Genomic DNA, 25,597 nt, shown 5'->3' with positions numbered 1-25,597 from the left:
CCTCAGAATGAATTTACTATGGTTCTCGCTCTGTGACTGGGATGCTGGCAAATATCAGAGACATTGACTAGCTCAATACTGGTAGCTAACAGGTAGATGAAGCCAACAAGGGGCTTCTCAGGACCCCGTGCCACATGCATCCTCAGGAAGGAAAGAAAACAATGTGCATGGAAAGCAACCAGACCTCTTCTGTGAGAACCCATTTTTTGGGCCACGTTGGTGGATAGCCCTCCTGAGTGCCCTCAGGGATCTCAAGCCCTTCCAGGCTGTGCTGACCCCTATGTGACCTCCCAGACTAAACCCCTGATCCTTCTGTTCCTCCGACCAGCACAGGACCTTCCTAGAGTGAGCTAATGGAAAACATGGACTCTTCCTTTCCATCTGACAGTGCGTCACCCCCCAACACACACTGGCTTAAATGCCCTTTGACCCTAAGCCTTCCCTGGAGTGAGTGTGGATTCCTAACACTAGAACATATGGTTTAGTTCCTTTGAAGGAGCAGATTTGCCCTGCCCTCCACACCCCACCTGTACAGTGAGGGCTGCATTCTTTGTTATGTTCTGTTTCTTTCTAAAACACTCTCATTGGTGAACAGGACTGCAAACTGGTTTAGAGCATGGACTCTAGCAGTCAATGCCTAGTTCAAACCCTAGCCTCACCCTGTACTAGCAGTGAGAACATGGGCCCTGGGTTTTGCATCAGTAGGATGGGCATGATGACAGCAACTGGGCATGACAGCAGCAACTTATCTTGCAAGGTTGTTATGAGGGTTAGAGTTGATATGCCTGGAGTGCCTGGCAGTGGGAAGCCTTATGCAAAGCAACTGCTACTATTCTTCTTAAGATGCAACAGTAGGTAGTGAGAGTACTCTGAATTTAAATTCAAATGGATTCCAGGGTGCATGGATTTGGGGGCAAGTCACTTAAACTCTCTGTGCCTAAACGTCCATATTTGTACAGTCAGGTCAAAACATTCTTATGCATAGGGTTGTTATTGTTGTTGCCTCAGGGGTAAAGAACCTGCCTGCCAAGGCAAAAGACATGGGTTCAATCCCTGGGTCAGGAAGATCCCCTGAAGGAGGAAATGGCAACCCACTCTAGTATTCTTGCCTGGATAATCCCATAGACAAAGGAACCTTGCAGGATACAGTCCATGGGGTCACAAAGAGTTGGACATGACTGAGCATGCACATGCAGGGTTGTTATTGGGATTAAAGGACCTAGCTGGTTTGTCTGGACTTCTTGCACACCAGGTACTCAAAGCACTATTCTGTGCATTGTTTTTGTAATGGACAATTATTACAATTGGGAGCAGTGGCTGTGAGATGAGTCCTCTTTCCCTCTCCATCCCCCTTACCCTGGCGCCTGAGAAACAGAGCATCCCCATGGCAACAGCAGCAGCTGGTCCCTTGATAAGAGGAGCTGGAGACGGGCAGCAGCAGCCACTGCCACTGAGGAGCCGGCCCAGCTTCAGAGAGGAAGCGCTTCCTTCCCATCCCTTGCCTTCTCATCTCAGCACCTGGACTGCCTGGTAAGTGCTTCAGGTCTTTACTCTGAGAACATTTACGGCGAGAAAAGCAAGTTTCCCGTAAGTTACTGTTTTGTGGTTGCTAAGACAAAGAAGGCTGCAGCTGGTGGTACAGGGGGTGTGAGGGATAAGGGTACTTTCTGGAGCAAAACTAAGCCGGGGCTAGATCGGGACCTGGGAAAGTTACCACTTTCAAATCATTTTTCCAAGAGAAGTGGAGTCCTGAGTTCTGTAAAAACTAGAGCCCTCACAAATTAAATTGCGAAGTTTCACAATGAACACAAGTATATCTGTGTATTCACACAACAGTGTGGAGAGGCTTATCTTCCAAAGCTGAGAGTGTCCTAATCAAAAAACCTTTCTATGCCCTACTTTGAGTAACAGTCATTCCTCGAGGAATACTGCAAATTTAGGTCTTCTAAAAGAACAAATTTGATTTTAAAATGTGGTATTTTTGACCTGAATTCAGCCCTCAGGTTCAAAATAGGTTTGACAAAAGATATGAATTTTTATATAACCAGAGGGTACGTTAATCAGATATCACATTGGGCTGTGGACATAACCTTCTAACTTTTCATTCCGTCAAGTAAATCCAAGCCTGACTAATATAGGGAAATTCTTTAGAATATCACATGACTTAGCTAAGTGTCACCTTGCTCCTCAGAATCAGTGTTAGCATGTTCCCAAGGCCTGGAAAAGGGTGTGTTGCAGTTCATTTTTATCTTTGTCTCTCTTTTTTTTTTGTTTTGCTTTGAAAAATAAAAGTGCATTTTTTTAATTAATTAATTTGTATTGGAGTATTGTTGGTTTACAATGTCATGTTAGTTTCTATTGTATAGAGAAATGAGTCAGCAATACATATACATATATCCCCTCCCTTTTTGGACTTCCTTCCCATTCAGGTCGCCACAGTGCATTAAGTAGAGTTTCCTGCGGTGTACAGTATGTTCTACTTTGAATTGTTCTTATCTCATCATAGCTTCAGAAAAGGCCAGAAATGGGACAAGGAAATTATTCCAGTGGTTCGATGTACATGTTGTAATTACAAGAAGCAGACTAAAAGGGCAAAGAAAACAACTCACATTCTTGAAATGGTAGCATATACTGAGAGCTTGACATACATTGTATTATTACTTTCAATAGCCCTGGAGAAGAGCCACTACCCTGCCCGTTTCACAGATGTGGAAACTAAGTTTCCAAGAGGACGTATAACTTTCCCAAGTTCACCCAGCTAGAGAGTGAGACCAAGCATTTGTTTCTACCTCATATTACCTGACAGCACCGAATGCTTACAGTCAGTGAGGGATTTTCTGTCTATGAATTAAACCACATATTCTAACACCCACCTGAGAATCCACTCATTGTTAAGGTCAAAATGCCCAGAGCCTTTTCTGACCTCATACTCAACCGATCTGTTTAGCCACAGAAATAGCATGACTGTCCTCCTGAAATAGGAATCAGCTCTGAGCTAGTGGGCTCCCCAGGTGGCTCAGAAGTAATGAATTCACCTGCCAATGCAGGAGATGCAGGTGTGGGTTTGATCCCTGGGTAGGGAAGATCCCTTGGAAAAGGAAATGGCAACCCACTCCAGCATTCTTGCATGGAGAATCCCATGGACAGAGGAATCTGGCAGACTACAGCCCATGAGGTCACAAGAGTCAGACACAACTGAGCGACTGTTGACACACACCTGAGCTTGTGGAGTTAGGGTCCCTCCAGGCATCCTCGGCTTCCGCAGGCTGCTCTGGCAGCCTGTCTTGCAACCATGCACTTCCTTCCCTGCAACTCAGTTCCCTAGACCTTTCTGTTTCTGTTCTCAAAAGAGAAAGACATCATTGTCATTAATAACCCCTAGGTATTGACATCAGTTAATGTAGCTCCTCTCAATTGCATTTGTATTTACAAGTGTGTCTCTGAGAAGAGCAATGTGAGAATTAGCAAGAGGAACTACAACAGTTTAGTGGTCAGGGTCCTGAAAACCTCCTTAAACCCCTGAAATACCATCACCTGGTCTTTTGCACATGTGTCACCAATCCAACCACATTCTCTCAAACAGCAAGGAAAAAAGTCAGACAGACCCATGCTTTCTTCTCTAATGGGAAAATCCAAAAACCAAAATTTTTTTGTTGTTAAAGTCAACATAAATTCATTCTGTAGCAAAATCTGACATAAAAGATACATGATTTTATGGTTTAGCGTGAATGCTCGCATTTTTGCTGCAGAAGTAGTGCCTGTGATTGCGGCACTTCCTGTGACCCCTCTGGACAGGCTACATAATCATAGTTTCCTGATTTCCACCACACAGGTAGCCCCAGGCTTTTCAGAAGAAGGTGGGAGGGCCGATATTGACAATCACAGTGGCAGTTAGAGTTGTCACTGTGTGAGTATTAAAATTCAGAGACCACACTGAACCAAAAAGTGGAAAAGAATGCTAAAGAATTGCAAATCTTTGACTAGAAAACAGTTTATAAAATGCCCTTAAGGCATCTCTTCAGTCCCTAGCCCACCAGGTGCTTAGGTATGAAAGAAAGAGCTGATGCTTCAGAAAGTTCCCAAATAACAGGGAGCTGCTGAGGGAGCTGCTGAAAACTTCCCTGGACAGCATGACAAAGGCAACATCCATTTGTCGTGCTTGGTGTGGGGACTGAATTCAAGAGAGGAATGCATGGGCACAGTTAGGAATAGGAAGTAGAAATGTTCCATTTATTAGTTTGAGAATGAGGCCAGCTCCTGATTTACAGCAGCTCAATTATCTGGAGCACCCCTTCTCACTGAGGGTAGAAAAGCAGAGGGAATAAAGATATGGAGAACATCTTCTATTATGTGCTAAACAGGCACATAAAATGACAATCCTGTCAGGCGATGCTTAACTCCAAATGTCTCTCTCTTCTGTGCATTTGTTCCTTTCTTTGTGTGAAGGTTTTCTGCCAAGAAGATTGTAGTGACATCATCCATAATAAAAGTAGCTTCTAATTCCATGGGCAAAACACATCCCTGCCCAGCACGGGGTGGTTTTGTGATGTAAAATCCCAAATGTGAAAAATCATCTCTCAGACCCCTGCAAACAGAGGCTTACCATCATTCTTTCACTCACACTGATTTAAAATAGTGATGTTTTCCCCATAGATACTAGGTGCTGTCTTGAGGAGCAATCATGTGTCAGTTTTATGACTAATCACCAGGGAGCCTTGCCTTGTCCAGGGACTTCTGAACCTCACACAGTTCACCCGCCTAGGGCAGCCTCCTCTTTCTCAAGTCCTGTACTGTGAGAGCCAGTTTTCTCAGATGAGGGCTGGCCATCCCATGGTTCAACATCCAGATGAAAATGAGTCAATGATTTTTCGAATTTTTTCAGTTCCTCAGCTGGTCTTCCTTAGCTAGATATCTAGGAAGGTATAGACAACGTTATGTTACAGTGACTGCCATCAGTTCAATGCCTACAGCACAGAGCTACTGTTTAATTGTCACAGTAACTCTACAGGATCATTACTATTAAGTCTATTCTACAGATAAGAAAACTGAGGCTAAGAATGGGAGACAGAGAGAAACATACCTCCCCAGGTACCAGTCTGTGGGTGTCCCAGTAGGATGCTGACTTTGGCAAATTCTACCACCGAAGCTGCAGCCTGTAGGGAGAAAGGACAGAAATGATTGTATTGCACTTGGGCTTCATCTATCCTCATGACATCATCATGATTTAGTCACTTCATCAAAGTTGTATAGCTTTTAGTTAAAAGACTGAGATTTAACCTAGATCTATTTGGCTTGAAAGCTCAGATTCAAATTAAATAACCAGTTATTGAGCACATAGGAGCAGCCATATGATCCAAGTGAAAAGACCAGCTTACCATAGATTGGAGAAGAGCGGGTACTCCCGCCAGAGAGGACCTAGAGTAGAAGGTAGGAGGTCTGGGTTCAAGTGATGATTCTGACTCTAAGTATGTAATTAATTGTAAGTCATTTTAAGCTCTTTGAGTCTCCATTTATTTTTCTAGAAAATGAATATTTTAACTAGATCCTGCATGGGGTGACCTTCAGCCCAAAGTCTATGAAAGAGCCCATGAATTTCTGCCCAAAGAGATGAAAGATTGAGTAGGTGCACAGTCCATATCTGATGACTTTGCCTCCAGACCTCAGCCCTAAGTTCCCTCATCCCGAATGACGGTCCCATAGCTTTCTTCTTCATGAAAGCAGGTAGGAACCGGCCTCCCAAGTTAGCAGTGTACTTCCTTATGGTTCCAGGGAATTGGCAGTCTCCATACAAACACTAAAAACAATGGCCCGAATTGATTTCTGCTGAAGTCACTCAGAGCAGTCAGTCTTCTCAGAATGACACTAAAAGCTGGCTCAAGTAATCTGTTAATGGCTGCATCTGCTCCGCAATGATCTCAGCTTGTAGGGGGAGAAGCCCTCTAGCCTTCCCAGAGAACATTGGCTTAGTCCTCAGAAGACAACTGAGTTGAACTAATTCTATGAGCTTGAAATGTTAACACAGTTGGTGTGTGTATTCTTCTGCATACCGGTGATCCAAGAATCTCAAGAAAAGAGGACAAACTGGGTCATTTAAATAGTATTCCTCTCCAACCATTATTGCTATGGTAGAACATGAGTAATAAATTATCCAAAAGAAATAGAAGATAGGCAGACTCTAATGAAGATTTCCTATAAATCTCATCTAATGCATTCCTCATTCAGACCTGACATATGTCCATTCGGAATTTCTACTCCTAGTAGACAATGGCTACAACTAATAGCTCTGAAAAGTTCAATGGATTTGCGGTTTAGGAAAGATGGGCAATGGCAGGGGGGCGGGGGAAGAGAAACAGATTTGCTCTAATGTCAGAAATCTCTAGGGAGAAAATAATAAAGATCTATTTCGAGACCTGGATATTTTCCTACAAGAATTGTAATATGAATAGGGAAGAAGTCTCAGTACTTCATAGTTACAAGCATGTAATGGTAGAAAAGCAGAAGCCTTGTTCAATGTGGATTCAAAGGAACCACTATTTCAAGTGTCTTGGGGTCACTAGTGGAAGTTTGCAGAAAGAGAGATATATCCAAGCGTGGCTATTTAATAAGTGTGTGACTGAATAAATTAATTAAATTTTCTGATCCTCAGTTTTCTTACCTGTGAAGTAGGCATAATCCTACTTTGCAGAACTCAACCAAAAAAAAAATAATAATAATAATTCAGGCAAGATTTAATTAAGATTTCCTGTAACTCCCAGATAACTCATTTCTAATTCAGATTTTATAAGGGTTCATTCTAAAACTCACACAGTACTTCTGAAAGATGGCAAATATTGAACATTTGATACATGACAATTACTGACAAATCCATATGTGTGTGTGTGTGTGATTCATTTATTTTGGCTTAAATATTAAGTTTAGAACTTCTAGTAGCTAAGTAGAAAAAGCAGACTTAAAAATAGGATTGAATTGAGAGCATAGCAGTAAATGTTCAGTAAATATACTTATTTAATAAGTGAGTGAATAAGCAGAAGACATACTAATGGTCTTGTTTCTATACTTCTGTGGTGCTGGAGAAGAAATCCACACACCTGCTCTCCTTTGATGATGTCTACTGAGCAAATGCAGCCTCTGGAGCTCTCAGAAGACAGACTGGACAAGCTAGACCCTCGCTGCAGCCACCTAGGTAAATGATACAGTGTGAATGTCTGTGGTGAAAATCAGAAAGGGGGCGTCTCTGCCATTCAGTTTGCAAGCAAGTCAGAGGGAGGTTCCCTGAAACCTGATAGTTTGAGATTTCTGGTGACAGCCAACACCAGATGGACAGGCAAATAGCCCATGGGTCTGTGGGGTCTGTCATGTAAATATTAGCTGAAGCACTGGAGAGAAGTTCATTAGAATTTAAAAGAGAGAAGAGGCATTGTCCTCTTTTTCGGGTCTGTCAGAGTCCCAGGCAGAGCATTTTTGAGGCCATAAATGGAGAGTGGCAGTCTAGCTTGTTTCCAGTATTTCCGACACACTTACACCCCATGTGCAGTGCCAATAAAATATTTCAAATATCTCTCTTTGCCTATCAAGACAGAATTTTAAATAGCCTTTTTCTGCTTTATTGTCAATCTGTTTCCTTTCCAGAACTGACTTTCTGCATAACCTTTGTAATGAAAATACCAGAAACGTTTCTGCCTCTACCCATTTCTAAAAATGAGACACTCAGACTTTTGATGGATGGGCCTTTTGCATATTCATAGCCTTTGTTTATGCCTCGCCTGGTTATGACTCCGCGCCCCCCACCACCTCTCCCTTCTCCCCATTTACTATCAAGATATGTTGTACTCAGGATTTCTCCAAAAATCTGGGAAATGCATTTGAAGTAAAAGTTAAAATTGAAGGAAATGTCTTGCTCTCTGTATGGTGCATGAGTGGCACCCTGGGGTTGAATGGTGACCTGTGACTGGTCCATAGCCAACCTGTACCTCCAGAGACCCCACAGCTGGGCAGTACCCATTCTGAGCTTTCATTCATTCAGCAAAGGTCTATAGTATGTATAATGTGGGGGGAGATTAACTGTGCTCTGTGGTAGTAAAGTTTTGAAATTACATTTTCAGCCAGGCATTGAAATACATAGTCCCTAGAACCTGGTTTTAACTCTGTTGCCATAACCTACCAACAGTGGAATCTTTAGCCTTTTAGCTGGCCTTCTAAACCTGTTTCCTCATTACAAATTATGGCTAAAAATACCTTTCCTTGTGGGCATGATATAAGAACTAAATGAGATAACGTATTTAGAATGGTGAGAGTATTTAACAGCTAGTAAAACAGAGGCATTGACGAATACTAGAAGGTATTGGTCTATCCCACACATGAAAATGAGGTGAAATCACCAAGTTGATAAGTAGCACTCAGTAAAGTCCCCCTTTCATCTCCTTTCCTGTGTGCACAGAAACTTAAAATCATACAGGCCAATGCCTTACACATAGTACAATTTAAATAAGTGTTTATTAAATTGAAATGATTGGATGAAATTATTAAAATCTCCTAGGTAGAAGGAAATATTTATTACTATTGGCTGAAGAATGATGCTATTTCATTTTTGGTTATGCATTATGATCTTTTGATGATGCAGGCATAATGATGTATGGTTACTAAATATGTCTGGTGATACGTTCCTCACACATATTTGTGTGTGCTCAGTCACTCCGTTGTGTCCGACTCTTTGCGACCCTATGGATGGACTGCAGCCCGCCAGGCTCCTCTGTCCATGGGACTTCCCAGGCAAGAATACTGGAGTGGGTTGCCATTTCCTCCTCCAGGGAATCTTCCCAACATAGGGATCAAACCCTTGTTGCCTGAGGTATCTGCATTGCACACGGATTCTTTACTGCTGAGCCACCTTGGGTTTTCTAAAACAAAGAGTCATCCAGATATAATGTCCAATAGACCATAAGTAACTTGGAAACAAAGTATGTTTTACTTCTAGTTTTAGTCCTAGCTCAATGTCTGGCATATATAGTAGGAGCTTTATCAACATTCGTTGAATAAATAAATGAATGAATAAAACAGGCTATGTCTAGACCCATAAAACTAAAGTGAAAATGTTTGGCACATTTAATCCTCCACGTTTTAAAGAAGCTCACCTGAATGTTTTCATTAAAAAAAGAAAGATAAAGCAAGAAAAGACAGATAAGAGGAAGGGAGGGAGGGAAGAGGGGTTGAAAAGATCCAATTACTCCCTAAATTTCCCCAACTTCATTCATAATTATGGATCTAGCCAGGCAATATCCAGGTGATAGTGAGTTTCCAGAGAAAACAGATAGTTTCATTGTTTTGCAGCTTCTTAGAATCCTAAAAGAAGAGCTTTTTATACAAAATATATTTGAGTTCATTCATTCAAGCATACATTCAACAAATATCTATTCATTGTTATTAAGGAGATAAAACACAAGACACCTGTCATCAAAGAGGGCAGGGAAAACATATGCATAAATAATAACTAGATTATCCTTTAAAGGTGTTACATGAGTAAAAATGCTGTGGATATTTATAAAATGAGAAAGAACATGCAGGACTAGAATTAGTGAGGTAAGATAAAGATGGGGTGGGGTGAGAGGGTTGGGCTTTCCTCTGAGCCTTTGGGAAAGTATTGGGGGTTAGCAATGGCCAGAGTGAGAATTTTTTAAGTATTTGAAATATATCAAATGTATCAAATGACTTACCATCATCAACAAATTTAATTCTCTCTGTCTTTGTCTCTCTCACACACACACATAAGCGCGCACATTGATTTAATATTATCCCCATCTTATAAGTTGAGAGAATATTAAAGTTCCTAAGTATTAAGACTCCCCTGCCACAGAAAAAAAAAAAAAAGAAAGAAATTCTTGACAAGTTCTCAGAACTAACAAGAAACAGAGTCAAAATTTTAACTCATATCAGTCTAACTCCACCTAATCATTGTTTCAACATGCATTTATTGGTGGGAAACACAACTAAGAATAAAATTATCGAAAGGAGGTATAACCTTTAATCTCCAAGAAGGCTCTATCCAGCTCAGGAGATAGATCATTAGGGAATGAAGTGCTGAAACAATGACAGAGGAGCTCAAAGCACAGCCACAGAAACCAAAGCACAGAGGAGTAAGAGAGCAGAGAAAATACGTTAATGGGCAACAGGGTATCAGATGGAATTAATTGTATACAACGACATCTGATGGACCTGATGCCGAATCCAGACTTCAAAGGCTCTGGTGAGGTAACGCAGTGGACTGGGGACTGTAAGGTGATGAATAAGAAGATAAGAAGGCCCGGGTTGGGATAAGTAAATAGGAGGATTGTAAAGCCAGGGGGCAGTGTAAAGACCAGTGCTGAAGTGCAAGCCTTAATCACTGGTGTGACTTGACCAGCCATAGAAATGAAAGCTGTGAGGAATAGACAGAACCTTGCTGTAAGACCAAAGAGAGAATAAGGCTCCCTACGGGCCCTTGGGCCTTCCAAAGAGAGTAAGGCTTGAGTAAAGAAAATCCAGGAGGAACATTCTGGCACAGGGAATCTGTTCCCCAATCTGAAATGTAACTTAAACCCACTCTGTGGCTTGCTTAAGTGTATTTTAAAGTTCCTCTTTGCCTTGATTATCCATCCCATTTGAGTTCCCTTCATTTGGAGTTTTACAAAATTCTACTTTTCCCTTTTATTGCATATATCTGTGCATGCAAAGTCCTCCATAGAAGAGGCCACAATCAATAAATGCTTTTCTTTCTCAGATCAAAAGATTCCTCCCTCCCATCAGATTTAACTGTAAACCAACCAGTCTGTGACTGAACCTTTGCTCATGTCATATTCTTTTTTTTTTTTTTTTTGTATCTTGTCAAAATCAGATGATCTTTCAGACCAGTTTATTAAGGATTGTGATCTCAAAAAGAAGCCTATAAAGGGGAAAAATGTACAAGTCACCCTGAATGTTGAGTCAGACCAGAAAAAACCAAGGAGAAAAGACACACCAGCCCTGCATGTTCCGCCTTTCATACCAGGTAATGGACAATGAGGTCAGTTTGCATGTCTGTAAAAGGGAGCTACTGGCTTCTAGACCACATGGATCTTACATTTTTTTCCCCTTAAATAGTTCAATATTTTTCAATCATTGGTACAGTCTCTGTATTTATCTTAGTTACTCTAAGGAAGGTCACTATAACACGTAAATTCTAAAATATGAGTGGATAACAGAATACAAATTTACTTTTCTCTCATCAATGGAAGTTGGGGGAAGTGGAGAGGCAGGCTTTGCTCCAAACAGTCATTCAGGAACTCAAGACAATGGACACCATCAGCATTTGGCTTCTAAAGTCACCATAAGGGGCATCCAGCAGACCCAGGGCAGACAGAATGGAGGGTTGGCAGGCGCACACACTTCCTTCAGTCACTTCCTCACCTGACTGCAAGGGAGGCTGAGAAATGCAGCCCAGGTCTGAGGCAGGAGCAGAGCAAAACAGTCTTGGGAACAGTTAATGAGTCTCTGTAACAACCATGCATGTGACTTGTGACACTCTCTTGTTTCCAAAAGTTTTGTCTTATTTCCTCTACCCCTTCCTTTCAGGCCATTTATTTAATGTCCTCTCTATTCACAACCTACTCTTAGGGAGACAAAAGAAATAGAACTTTTCCTTTCTGGAAAGAAACTTTCCATTTTATAAAACGGAGATAAGAGAAACACATAAGCAGCTGAAATATGCAGTAAGAGATAACATCATAAAGGAGGGCCTCAGATAAGGACCCTGGGAGCTCAGTTTGGGCTATGAACTGTAGACTGGTTTTCTAGAGGAGGCTGTTTTTAGAGAGTTTGTGCATAATGGAGAGAACGTTCATGTGTAGAAGAGGGGAGAGGAAGCAGGTGGTAGAAGCAGAGAACTAGTTAAGCCAGTGAGAACTAGTTAAGCTACATAGTAGCACATAGCTTATGGAACAGCAAATGCCCCATCGCTCTAGCAAGGGTAGGCTTCAGCAGCAGACAAAACTCAGCTCAATTCCTCCAGCACATCTTTGCCTCACTTTCTTCAGCAAAATAACAGTGGTAGTATTAAAAAACCTCATGGTTTTGTGAGGCTAAAATGAAATCAGTCATGTAAAAACCCTTTGTATAAAGCATGTTATCTAGTGTAGCCTCCATAGATATGAATTCTTATGATAAAGAACCTGCTTTTATTAAGATATTTGAAAAGTTGATTATTAGATGTTTGCACATCACCAGATGCATGTGCAAATATGGACACACTGTCCTTGTGTTCTGAGACATATGTGTTTCACCCTGTTTCTCCCTCTGTTCTCCTAACTATGCAGACGTCCTTTCAGAACATTTAATTACAAGATACGATGTCCAAGACATACAACCAAAGGGCAAAATGAGTCCAGTTCTTCATAACACTGACCTGGAACAGAAAAAGCCAAGGAGAAAAGACACACCTGCCCTGCATGTGTCCCCCTTTGCAGCAGGTAAAAGAGCTGGTGCAGGGCATTTGCAAGGGATGATGGGAACAGGTCAAGAGCCTTACCATCTGGAGTGCCACAGGATCAGCCTCTGTCCTGGCCCGGCAGTCTGTGTCTCGCAGGAACATTCACGGGAGGAGTATTTACTGCTGCCTCTCAGGTTTGCCTTCCTTGGCAGTTTCCCTGGGGCTGGCTTGGAGCTGGGTGAGGATCAGAGCATAACTCATGCTTCAGCAGAACTGGTTAGATCCACTGAGTCAATAAAATAGAAATGTCAGTGGGTCCTTGAAAAGAATTTAAATACCCTCCTCCCCAGTCACCCAGGGATCTTACATCCTATGACTGATGGTTGATTCTCCCAAAACACCTGGATATATTGACCAAATCCTCAAAAGAAGAGAGAGAGAGGGAGAGGGAGGGGGAGAGAGAGAGCTGCAAAAATAATGATAGCTCTGTCTATGTGAGTCAAATCAAACCAAAAAATCTTGCTGAACTATGGGCACAGTCCCACACTATAGGGCAGCCAGTGTGTGAGATATAGTTTTGTCCCTGAGAATTTTAGGTACAAGTTGGGAAATTGGGGAATGAGACGAGTAAGTCATGGTCACAGTATAAGATGGGAGTGTGTGTGTTTGTTTTATACAGATAGTCTGGGGTGGGAGAATGGCAGAGGAGAAAATGCACTAATGTTTATTGAAAGCCTACTAAATGTTAGGCACTGGATTTGGCATGTCTCATGGATTTTCAAAAAATCAACTGAATAACACAATGAAATAGATATCATCTCACTTTACAGATATAGAAATTGAGAGAGGATTTAAGTAACTTAGCTACTCTAAAATCTTTTGTTGATGAAATTGATGGATAGATAGCTGATTGGCTAATTGATGATGGGATGATTAGAAGGACTGATGAATGGATCAAAGTGTGCTCATGATCAAACACTGTTATGTGACAGAGCTGGGGCTCCAATCCAGGTTTGTCTCATCTGTGAGCAGTTTTTCATCGTATCATGCTATGGTTTGGACCTATAGCATTACAGCAGTCCAGAAGGGACACTTTTGGGAGACGATGAGATTTAGTCATTATTATAAGACTGTGTTTTCCCATGATTTCATCTAATAACAAAATTGAAAGATGGCTCAGAAGACATCATAAAAAGGCAATCAGGGAAGAAGACTAATTTCTGAGAAAAGCCAGGCAAAGAGGCATGAAGCATGAGGAGGCACTTGTCTGGAGAAATGGACCGAGGACCCATCCATAGGCTGTGACTCTGCCTTAGCCATGCTTCTCATAGTTTTCATGCATCCCTACCTGCCCCTTGATCCTCAAATCCATCGCGTGTTTCCTCCAAGCTCTGCCTTTGTCCACATCTAGTCACCTTTTACGACAGCCAGCTCTAGGTCTCTACCAACAGACACCTCCAAGTCCAGAATGAATCTTTTTAATTCTAAACCTTTTTTTTTTTTTTAATTCGAGCTGGATGTGCAAATACCAAGACTTTGCCTTCTCTTTTAGTATTGTCCTTATCTTTCTTGTTGCTGTTACTGTAGCTGTTATTTAACTGACTTACATCTAAGACTTTTTGATGAAGTCATTAGAAATGGCCTGGGATTGCCTTATGTTGCTGGTATTGACCTTGATAACTGGTCCAGTCCCTCCTATGTAGCCCCCACTCCGTAAGTATCTGTTGATTTGGTATTCTATTTGGCAATCATGATTCAGCATTTAAAGTTCTCCATTAGGAGACTGTTTTCTGCTCCTTCTTTATTGAAGTTAAATTTTATTGAAGTTTTATTGAAGTCCTTTATTTTATTGAAGTCCTTCTAGGGGAAGACTTGGAAGAGGAACAAAACTGTTTATGGGCAGAGAATTACTTTAGTACACAGCATTGAACATGGGTTTTGGAGTCAGAAAGGTGTAGGCTTGATCTCTGGTTCTGCTTCATTCTAGCTTAATGACTTTGGGCAACTAACATAAACTAGAAGAGCCTCCTTTATTTTATCCACCTCTCAAAGAAAAACCATAAAACGCATCTCCCAACATTGTTAAAAAACTTAAATAAAGTGTATAAAGCACCTAGCACACTTCCTGGCTTATTGAAAGTCTTCAGTAAACAATAGTTTGCCTCCGTCCTCTTTTCAACATTATATTCTTTGAGATGTTAAACCATCTCTAAAGGTGAGAATTTTTCTAGCCACAGTGTTTTACCTCTCCATGGAAAGCTGCTGATTCAAGGAACTTCCTAAAATGTTGAGCTCTATTTCTCCGGCAGTGGAGGCTCCCTACATCCCAAAATCAATATTCTAAGAGAACAAGCTTCCTGAACAAATAAAAAATGTTTATCAAACTGTGCAGAGTACACAAGAGTGTTGGGGGAGGGGTTGCTGTATATTCATAGACTATACACATTATTGAATTCCTTGAATCAGCAAATCTCTGTCTTGCAAGTATTTGCAATTATCATGTTCTATGATTCCAGCTTTTAGCATATTAGCTAAAGTATTTATTTTTGAAGAGCCTTTTAGTATCTAAAGATTTGGCAGTAATCAAAATGTTAGTTAAGCTGATAAGGATAGAGCCTTCAGCAGATGTTTAGAGAGACTCACATTGGTTTTAATAAGGATGTTGAGAGGAATTTGCAGAAAAATGCTCTCCAGAGACATCTCCTCTCATTAGCCCTTGGCAAGGGAAGGCTGGACAAGGATTCACTCTCTCCTTTAAATTTCCAGCTAACTACCTTCATTCCTGGAGGTTAACGAGCTTTTGTGACAGATTCCAACCACCAGACAACTCCTCTGAGCAGTAAGGAGTCATCTTGGGCTTCCTCTCCAGCCCAAGCTTTGCTCTCAGTGTGACCCGAGGTTGCCAGGGCCAAAGAGCTGAGGGGCAGGGAGCATTGGGTTGGGATTGGTTAGATCTGAGTAGCCAAGATCCACTTAAGAATCTTTAGTTGAGATCTGTGGCAAAAGAAACCCTAGAAAGTACTGAATAATTTGGCTGAAAGTCTTAAAGAGAAGCCTCCTAGGTAATTGACCCATGAACTGTGAACACTTGGAGATCAAAGCTCAATATTGTGCTTGTAGAAAGGAGACAGGCTTGTCCTTTGAAACTGATGTCTCTTCTGTCCTGCCAAGAATAGAGCACTCTCTCTGGTGTGGTTGACCAGGAACAGTGGTATATTAGGTCTGACTGCCTTAGATCCACACACATCTGTGATGCAGGTGACCACCTTTGGATGGTGCTCTGGCTGGGATCATAACTGAAGACAGGTTGCTGCAGAGCTAACTGACACTTTAGAGGTCTTGGACTGACAGCTTCAGCCTTAAAAGCACATCACGTTCTGAGAAGTAGCCAAGTTCCCTAAACTTGCCTACAGAAAGAGTGGAAGGGAAAGAGTTAACATTTTCTAAATCCCTACTATATTCCAAGTCTTGTGCTGGATATTAGAATATCCTCTGAGACTCTCATAATTTGGTGGGCATACAGATGTCTTGTCCAGTAATTCCTACAATGTGAAAAATATTTTAACAGAGGTTCATGTAAGGTGTGAAAGTGAAAGTATTAGTCACTCAGTCATGTCTGACTCTTTGTGACCCCATGGACTGTGGCCCACCAGCCTCCTCTGTCCATGGAATTCTCCAGGCAAGGATACTGGAGTGGGTTGCCATTTCCTACTCTGGGGGATATTCCCGACCCAGGGAACGAGTCCAGGTTTCCTGCACTGCAGGCAGATTCTTTACCATCTGATCCACCAAGGAAGTCTTCATGTAAGGTGTGGTTGAAGCCAAAAAGAATGTTTGACTAGATCTTTACTGATGGGATCACCTCCTGTGGTAGGTACAAAGTATGTTTCCTCCAGTTTTACAGATGAATAAACTGAAATTCACACAGGTTGAGTTACCTGCTCCAAACTGAATGAATGGCCACTGAAAGCAAAGTTTTCCAGCTCTAAAGCACATTGCATTGCTAACACACCTTAGCTTCTACAGGAAAATGTGAGGATCATGATCAAGTTAAGCCAGTTAAACCAGACTAGTGTTTATCAAAAGTCATTCATCTTTAAATAACCAAAGGTAATAAAATGAAGCATCAAGAGTAAGAACGTAGAGATGACATATAAATGCTACTGATTTAAGCCTCATCCTAAGCAACAAGATCCATGAAATCAAGACTGTGACAAGTTACCACATTTTTTTTTCATTCTAAGACATTAAAGTGAATGCTTAACTACACTAATATAAATGTTAGTTCACTTTCCATTTGAAATTATCTCCTGTGTCCCTGTGGAAAGCCTAGCCTACTTTGGGAAGGGCTGACCTCTTCCTTTCCCTGAAATCTCAGTACTTTTTCCCCCTGCCCAGATGCTTGTATAACTTGGTGTCAAGGATACTAAAAATAACCAGAAAGTTGAATTTAGAACATGTAGAGGAACCAGATGTCAAAATGCCAACATCCAGTGGATCATCAAAAAATCAAGAGAGTTCCAGAAAAACATCTATTTCTGCTTTATTGGCTATGCCAAACCCTTTGACTGTGTGGATCACAACAATCTGTGAAAAATTCTTAAAGAGATGGGAATACCAGACCACCTGACCTACTTCCTGAGAAATTTGCATGCAAGTCAAGAAGCAATAGTTAGAACTGGACATGGAACAACAGACTGGTTCCAAATAGGGAAAGGAGTATGTCAAGGCTTATATTGTCACTATGCTTATTTAACTTATATGCAGAGTACATCATGAGAAACGCTGGACTGGATGAAGCACAGCTAGAGTCAAGATTGGTGGGAGAAATATCAATAACCTCAGGTATGCAGATGACACCACCTTTATGGCAGAAAGCGAAGAACTAAAGAGCCTCTTGATAAAAGTGAAAGAGGAGAATGCAAAAGTTGACTTAAAGCTCAACAGAAAACAAAGATCGTGGCCTCTGGTCTCATCACTTCATGGGAAATAGATGGGGAAACAAAGGAAATAGTGAGAGACTTTTATTTTGGGGGCTCCAAAATCACTGCAGATGGTGATTGCAGCCATGAAATTAAAAGACTCTTGCTCCTTGGAAGAAAGCTGTGACCAACCTAGACAACATACTAAAAAGCAGAGACATTACTTTGCCCACAGAGTTCCATCTAGTCAAAGCTATGGTTTTTCTAGTAGTCATGTATGGATGTAAGAGTTGGACCATAAAGAAAGCTGAGCACCAAAGAATTGATGCTTTTGAACTATGGTGTTGGAGAAGACTCTTGTGAGTCCCTGGGACTGCAAGGAGATCCAACCAGTCCATCCTAAAGGAAATCAGTCGTGGGTGTTCATTGGAAGGACTGATGCTGAAGCTGAAACTCCAATACTTTGGCCACCTGATGCAAAGATCTGACTCATTTGAAAAGACCCTGATGCTGGGAAAGATTGAAGGCAGGAGAAGGGGACGACAGAGGATGAGATCGTTGGATGGCATCACCAACTCAATGGACATGAGTTTGAGCATGCTCTGGGAGTTGGTGATGGACAGGGAAGCCTGGAGTGCTACAGTTCATGAGGTCGCAAAGAGTCAGACATGACTGAGTGACTGAACTGTCTGTCTACTTTGAATCTACCCAAAATTGGATTAATGTGAAGAAATATCAAGGCAAGAAGGATGGGATACTTGGGAACTCAGCATGGCTAACTCTATGTTCTCTTACCAAGAGAGCATACATTCCAAATAAAAATTCAAACTTCTATGTGGCTGATATAAGAGAAAATATCTCCCACTGTGTTTCATAAGTGATTTATACAAAAGCCTTAGTTTCAACCAGACTCCTGAAATTGTTTTTCTCCTCCAATAAATATCAGCTAATTGGTAAAGAACCCATATAAACAAACTAGCGACTGAATCAAATGAATAGTCATTAAGATCAAAGCACAGTTTTCATTAATTTGCCACTGTTGAATGGAGTCCAGTGTTGTAAAAAGGCCTCTTGTGGTGCACAGCTTTCCTCCCTTAAGTTTAGATCTTTATGAAATGCTTCATGAACGGAAAGATCTCTAATTACAGAAAGGGGTGGGAGATTGTGCAAGGCAGTGGTGGGAAAACAAAGCTGATAGATGGAGTGAGATGATAGAAAGCATGGAGGACTGGTCTTGGATCACAGCTCCCTTTCCTTTTATTAAAATGATCCCATTTCATAACTCACAGGATGAGCAGAACCACCCAGACCTTGAATGGCCTTTTCTGGGTTGACCAGTCCAGAAAATGGTTCTCAGGCTTCTAAATTCCACAGATCAGTAAACTTTTAAAGCAAGATATTGTGGAGTCTAAAAGAGGGATCACAACTTTGAGCTTTGCCTAGTGAGGATGCTGAAAATACAGCCATCGAATATCCCTAAAACTTCATAAAAGAAAGAATATTTTGATCCCTTAAAGAAGAGAAAGAATTGTTTTAAAATAAGGACAATTTTTTAAACTAGAGCCATAGAGCTGTATGAAAAAATTCACTGCATTTTTCTTATTTTCTCATTTTGCTCTAAACCACATGAACTTTATCAATCTACTAGCACTGACATTTGGAAATGGCATGTTCAGAGTCTCAGTTCAGTATTTTCCCCAGATGTTAGTAAAATATGTGTAGTTGGACTTCGTGAGGTTTACCAGTTCTTTTCTAAGGGAAAATAAACTAGCAAATTGTGCAAGCAAAGGAAACACTAAGTTGCTCACAGGTACAGCACTGGGCTACGCATTATTTCATACTTCTTATCTAATTGTCACCATAACCCTTAATATAAGTATTAATGCCCTCATTTTATATACAAGAAAATTTCAGTCTGAAAGTGTAACCTGGCCCAGTACAGATTAAGTGAGTGGTAGAATGAGAAATCCAAAGCGGTTAGACTCCCAAATTTGTACGTTTTCCATCCTAACTGCTGCAAGCATAATTGCAGAATGTAGAGAAGGGGGTGAAGGTTGCCTGTGGCTCCCAGGCTGAGCATCTCTTCTAACCAGAGCAGTATTCTCATTGAGCCACAGCTCCTCTGGGAAAGCCAAATAAGGCCACTCAGCGCTCTCTCTCTCTCTCTGTTGGCATCTTTAGCAGTTAGCTTTGCAGCCACTAAAACTTTTCAGGGTTGCCATGCTCCTGTGGACTGTCTGTGCTGTAAAGTCATCTACTATTTTAATTAGAGGCACTTAATTGCAGATGTGCTTTGTTTTTCAGGTGTGACACTTCTCAGGGACGAGAGACCCAAAGTGATCGTGGAAGATGATGAAAAAGATGGTGACAAGATAGCTATTTAAAGATATTTCCCCTGAGACCACTTGTAAATAGGTTAGATTGGTTTCCTATGGCAATCTAGCAAAAAATAGGCTTGTGTCTGCTCTCATTTTGTCATAGTCCACCTTTAACATCCAGGCACCTTTTCCCCAGGAGGCACACTATATCAGATCACTAGTCACCTCTTTGTCTCTTCTTTCTTAGATCTAGTTTCAATCCCACTGCTTGAATTTTCATTTTTCTGATGAAAAGTGGAAAGAAAGCAGACCATCTTAAACTCGGTAGATAATAGGGAAAGCTTTAGTGCTCAGCCCCTGCATCAGTTCATGGAGCAAAGAACATGGATAACAGGGGAACTGTATATTTTTTGGTTTGTGCTGCCGCATGGACTTGACTTCACATCATTCAGCACCAGGTCAAGTGGGGGTTCCCTCGTGCCAATTAGGGAAGAGAATGTTTGGGTTCTAACCCACTGATTGCTTTGGAGAACATAGTCTTTTATCTCTTTTATCCTCTCTCAAGAGTCCAAGTGTCTCTGCGTACATACCTAAGAGCCTTGTAACTGATACCCCTTAGGGTGTAAGTAGTATGTGAGCTGGGAGAGTCAACCTAGGCAACCATGCCTTGGCTGAAAACACCACGCATAGAGAGTGTTCATCTATCTGGAGAGCTTAGCAATATACCCTAGTTATTTTTTAAAAACTTAACCATGTTGACCTGAAATTTTGTGTGTTGTGTCACAAATGAACCTTTACTAACGATAGGTAGAATACCAATATTCACGATGAATTTACTTTTTAAAAAGTTAAATAAGATCAATGGGAGACCATTCCTGTACTTCTGGCAGTCTCACTTGTTTAGACCCCAGTGAGCTTTCATGGGTGAGAGGGGAAGGTGTAGTGCTGGCTAGTAAGCAGGAGTCTATGCATAACCCTGGTGGCAGCCTGCAGTCTGTGGATGCGGTGGAAAGGCTTTCTGCCCAAGGGCCTCATCCTCTGGGTGATGGACATGAGGAAAGATGAAAGGTATTATTCAAAGGTATTAGGGTGGATATTCAAAGAGATGCTGGCTGAAAGCAATCATTTGGAAGCTTTGTTTACACTCTGACTCTGCTGCTGCTGCTAAGTCACTTCAGTCATGTCCGACTCTGTGCGACCCCATAGACGGCAGCCCACCAGGCTCCCCCGTCCCTGGGATTCTCCAGGCAAGAACACTGGAGTGGGTTGCCATTTCCTTCTCCAATGCATGAAAGTGAAAAGTGAAAGTGAAGTCGCTCAGTCATGTCCTACTCTTCGCGACCCCATGGACTGCAGCCTACCAGGCTCCTCGGTCCATGGGATTTTCCAGGCAGGAGTACTGGAGTGGGTGCCATTGCCTTCTCCAACACTCTGACTCTATCAGTTTGTTAATCCTTTCTGTCTTTCTGTCCTTCTCACAAACATGGAAAAGATACAGGACCCTGCTAGTAATAAAGATGCTTCTGGTAACAGGATGCATCTCTGTGCACATTTCTCCTAAAATATCCTATTTTTTTTCGCAGGAAGAAGAGGTTGCAAGAGAGACTTGAGAATTGTCATGTTTGTTTTTAACTCACAGAGATTTTAAAATGTTTCAACCAACCATTAATATTTAATAATCCAATGAGTGGAATTTACATAAAATCTTAAATTTCCAGATTCTCTTGAAAAAACACTTCAAGATCTGGCCACCTTAGCCTGATTTAGAAGCACAGTGACTGTCAGTGGGTGCTAAGCACCAGTCCTTTTAGGAGAAAATACATTCTCCAGCTCACCATCTGCCCCACCACATGTATTTCTCCCTCTGACTTCACCCTCCAGCCTTCACATTTGAGTCTGGAACCCCTGGTGATGATCCCTACTTTGAGTCCCTAAGGATCTCTCCCTCTTTGATCCCAGTAGTCACTCCACTTTCACAGCTTTGGGAGGAGGGGAATAAAATTGCGGCCAGGATGCCATTTGAAGCATAAGTGGTGAAACAAGCCACCATAACATCTTTCACAAGCAACATGCAATTACAGGTATTAGATAAATAGGACTACATCAGCACCAAGGGATTCTTAGTAAGAAAACACAGATGAACTATCATCCTGTCAGCTTCTCTGTACATGCCTGGCATACCTGAAGCCATGCCCACAGGGTGTGCTCAATAAACTCGCAGGTGCTCAGAAAAGCCCTCCTCGTTTCTGACTTCCTGGAATGCTGTGGAAAGTAGACTGGCAATTGTAGAGACAAAGGACTTGAGTTCTTGCCCTGAATGTGCAACATTGAGCAAGACCTTAGAATTCTCTGAGTCTGTCTCTTTATCTTGAAAATGAAGGCAATAATCCCCACTATACCTTCACAGTCTGAGAATTACATAAGGTATTAATAACAACTCTATTCATCTGTAACAGGATAGTTTTAAGATGTATTCAGAATATGGACTGTACCTTTTCTGTTGCCAAATCCCCATTGCCTGGTATTTAAGTCAGTAGCAATTATGTGGACTTTATCACAGCCTCTGAAGAAGTACTTCAAGAGGGAGATCCGGTCCCCTTAACTGAAAGACTAGTCCTCCTCTTTCCAGGAAGATGGTCTTTGTAACACTCCCAGCCTCAAAGAAGCACTCACAGAAATGGTGAGGGACAATGCTAGTCAGAACATCTCAGCAACTCCGGATGTCACTGGGCAATTTGGATTGAAGCCAAGTCTCCCTCACTTCCCTTGATGCATGTGGCCCTTTTCTGAGCAGGTAAATTAGAAGTTTAATGATTACAGTTACATTCGGATTAAAGTTGTTTTCAACACATTTTGAATAACTTCCCTCCAGCTAAATAATTGTCATATTAAGAAAATAGGAGGATTACGTGGTAGCCTATTCAGAAAGAAGGCCCAAATTAAAGGCAATCCCAACAGAACTGGTAAATCAGTTGGCCTTTTGTTCACTCTGAAGGCATCTATCCCAAGCCCAGGCTGCCTGAGAGGAGGAGGGACTAGACAGGAAACTCTCAGCTGTCTTTCACAAAACCCACACAGCACTGGTGTCTTCATTTATCCAGATCTTCTTTAAAAGCTGCTTTCTGAGTTCACACAGTTCAGTTCAGTCGCTCAGTCGTGTCCGACTCTTTGCCACCCCGTGGATTGCAGCATGCCAGGCATCCCTGTCTATCACCAACTCCCGAGCTTGCTCAAACTCATGTCCATTGAATCTGTGATGAGTTCACATAGCCAGCTTCTAATGCCTAATTATCACCTGGAAAGGCAGAGGCGGATGCTGACAAGATGTGGATAGGACCACAAAGGACTCAAGCAGAGTTTCCTTTTAAACACTGCTAAATGAATTTTCCCTCCCTAGCCTGTGTTGTCCATACTGTTTTCTTAAAACAAGGATACACTGAGATGGCATGTGGCCGTGAGAGTAGGTTGATGGAGCAATTACTTTCCCTAGCTACAGGATGAATATGTAGACTCTCTGTAATCTAGTGTGAATGAAGCTCCCTTAAAACTTGTAGTTTCTAAGTGTGAGTTACTCAGAAAACTCCCCAAGGCAGTGAATGAATGCACAGGAAACAGATGGACTAAAAATCTCCTCCTCCTGAACACAGGATTGCCTTTGTTTTTTCTTTGGTTTGCCAAATAAATTGCTTTATTCTGAAGAGTCAACCAGGAGTGTAGCTGCCACAGCAAAACATGTCATTGGACTTGAAGAGGAATGGAGCGGTGGAAAAATTGCCTGCTTCCCAAGGAAGCAGGGGGAAGGGGCTGGGCATCCATGCCCAGACTTGAGCGTCTCCTTCTGGACAGGGGCGAGAAGACCTCCTGACTTGTGTCTAGGATGGTTTGAAAGTATCATCTCTATAGCAGTTCAGAACATGGTAAGGACCATAATCCCTGACCCAAAAACTCAAGGCAGGAGACTCTCCTCAGATATCTGTATTCATAAGGGAAATAATGTAGTATTTGAAATGAGTTATGCCATTGAGAAATCCAAGATACCAACTTGCCTTTCTCAATAAGAGAAGGATAGGTTATTTCCTAACTTGCAGTAGCATGTCCTTCCTCCAAGATAAGATTCCTCATCTTTCAGGAGACTTGTTGAGAAGCAGCAGAAAATGGAAGATAATTGGGCTCAACCAAACCAACATCACTCTTCCAATCTGGTGCCAAATGTGAGCTTTGAGAGTTGAATGAAAACCAGTGAACCACAAATTTTCATGTCCTTGCAATTAAGTGTTAGAACTTCAGAAAAACATGCAAAATGTATTATTTAGTCACTACTTAAATAATGTCCTTAATGAAAAGAAGAGTGTGCTCTGTGCCCTCGTATGTGTTCATTTTCCTCTATCATCCCATTTGATCCTCAAAAGCAATTATAAGAAAACTAAACAGCCAAGGAAATTGACATAGAGGAGGAGCCAGGATGGGAATTCAGGCCTCTGTACTCATGTGTGCTGTGGTCCTGGCAGTTGGGTATGGAAGAATGACTGCTGTGTGCAACCATCTGCAGCTCCTAGCTGCCAGGCACCCAGGGTAGCTCCTACAGGCTTGTCATGGGTCCTGGGATCACCTTAGAAGGAAAGTGTCTGAAATGCTCTCTGGTGTAAGTAGAGTCAAGATTGTGCCCCTCCTGAGGTTCTATAACCAGAGTTTTTATACCAAACTGATCCTCAATTATCAGCTTGGGGCTGCTGAACAGCACTAATAATGTACACAAAGTCAGATTAGAAGACAGTAGTTGGAAAGGTGTGTGAAATCGGGGGATAAGGTGGGGAGGATGTGGAGTGGGGGAGAGGCTGAGCCCAGTGGTAGATGTAGGTTCTGGAATCTTAAATATCTGAGTCCTCTTTTCTGTGATTTCTCTAACATCTTACCAGAAAGGCTTCCTTATGGCAACCTGGCATTGCCTTCCCCCTGAACATTCTGAGGCTCCCAGCTACCTTCAGCAATCAAGAGGATACATGCTGGTGAGAGTCCTGAAATTTAAAACTGATTGCTGGAATTAAAAGATGAACATTAATAACACAAGAATACCTATTTCAGGAAGTTCAAAAAGGAAGACTTCCCACAGTTCTTCTCATGCTGACGAGGTTGTCCTTCACTGCTGAGTGACTGGCACAACTCTTCCTCCCCTGGTCAGCACTATTATAATCTCTTGATGCCAGGGTCTCACATGTGCCAGGAAACACAGATCTTTCCTTGATCCGTTTCCTCCATCCTCTCCCCAGTCACATGTTGCTCTCCCTCCCTATCCTACAGACAGTAGTTGGAACAAGAATGAATCTCACATTCATTGAAACAAACCATCACGCATAGGAAGGGCTTGAGGCATACCAGCCAACACCCATTGCTCTAAGGCATCTGCTCAGAAAGAAAACAAGTACCATGGCCTATCCTGCTCTCCCTAAGCCCCTTAATCCCATAGAAAAGTGGCATGCTTCCCAACTGACAAAGAATTAATCTCAAAAATATACAAGCAACTCCTGCAGCTCAATTCCAGAAAAATAAGCGACTCAATAAAAAAATGGGCCAAAGAACTAAACAGACATTTCTCCAAAGAAGACATACAGATGGCTAACAAACACATGAAAAGATGCTCAACATCACTCATTATCAGAGAAATGCAAATAAAAACCACAATGAGGTACCATCTCACGCCAGTCAGAATGGCTGCTATCAAAAAGTCTACAAGCAATAAGTGCTGGAGATGGTGTGGAGAAAAGGGAACCCTCTTACACTGTTGGTGGGAATGCAAACTAGTTCAGCTACTATGGAGAACAGTGCAGAGATTCCTTAAAAAACTGGAAATAGGACTGCCATATGACCCAGCAATCCCACTGCTGGGCATAAACACCAAGGAAACCAGAACTGAAAAAGACACA

The 25,597-nt window shown here is 41.8% G+C and overlaps 1 protein-coding gene across 2 annotated transcripts; it reads left to right on the top strand.

Moving 5' to 3' along the window:
- Window positions 1–1,389: 1,389 nt before the first annotated feature.
- PPP1R17 (protein phosphatase 1 regulatory subunit 17) lies at window positions 1,390–22,096 on the top strand. Of its 2 annotated transcripts, XM_061414195.1 has the most exons (6): window positions 1,394–1,530; window positions 7,077–7,183; window positions 10,868–11,020; window positions 12,324–12,476; window positions 19,663–19,773; window positions 21,260–22,096. In XM_061414195.1, exons 2-5 carry the CDS (start codon window positions 7,102–7,104, stop codon window positions 19,740–19,742), a joined length of 468 nt encoding a protein of 155 aa, XP_061270179.1. In that variant the 5' UTR covers window positions 1,394–1,530; window positions 7,077–7,101; the 3' UTR covers window positions 19,743–19,773; window positions 21,260–22,096. The 2 variants fall into 2 exon arrangements, with proteins under 2 accessions (XP_061270180.1, XP_061270179.1); XM_061414196.1 differs by lacking the exon at window positions 21,260–22,096 and having other exon boundaries at window positions 1,390–1,530; window positions 19,663–21,206.
- The last annotated feature ends 3,501 nt before the right edge of the window (window positions 22,097–25,597 follow it).

Source organism: Bos javanicus, chromosome 4 (assembly GCF_032452875.1).
Source record: "Bos javanicus breed banteng chromosome 4, ARS-OSU_banteng_1.0, whole genome shotgun sequence".
Taxonomy (NCBI): Eukaryota; Metazoa; Chordata; class Mammalia; order Artiodactyla; family Bovidae; genus Bos; species Bos javanicus.
The sequence above is the reverse complement of the archived record's forward strand: the minus strand, read 5'-3'. Positions and strand labels throughout refer to the sequence as shown.

Excerpts from the sequence above, each read along its gene's own strand:
- PPP1R17 (XM_061414195.1), top strand. The coding sequence starts at position 7,102 with ATGATGTCTACTGAGCAAATGCAGCCTCTGGAGCTCTCAGAAGACAGA. Across the intron at positions 11,021-12,323 it reads TGTTCCGCCTTTCATACCAG|ACGTCCTTTCAGAACATTTA; the intron begins GTAATGGACAAT and ends CTAACTATGCAG. Across the intron at positions 12,477-19,662 it reads TGTGTCCCCCTTTGCAGCAG|GTGTGACACTTCTCAGGGAC; the intron begins GTAAAAGAGCTG and ends TTTGTTTTTCAG.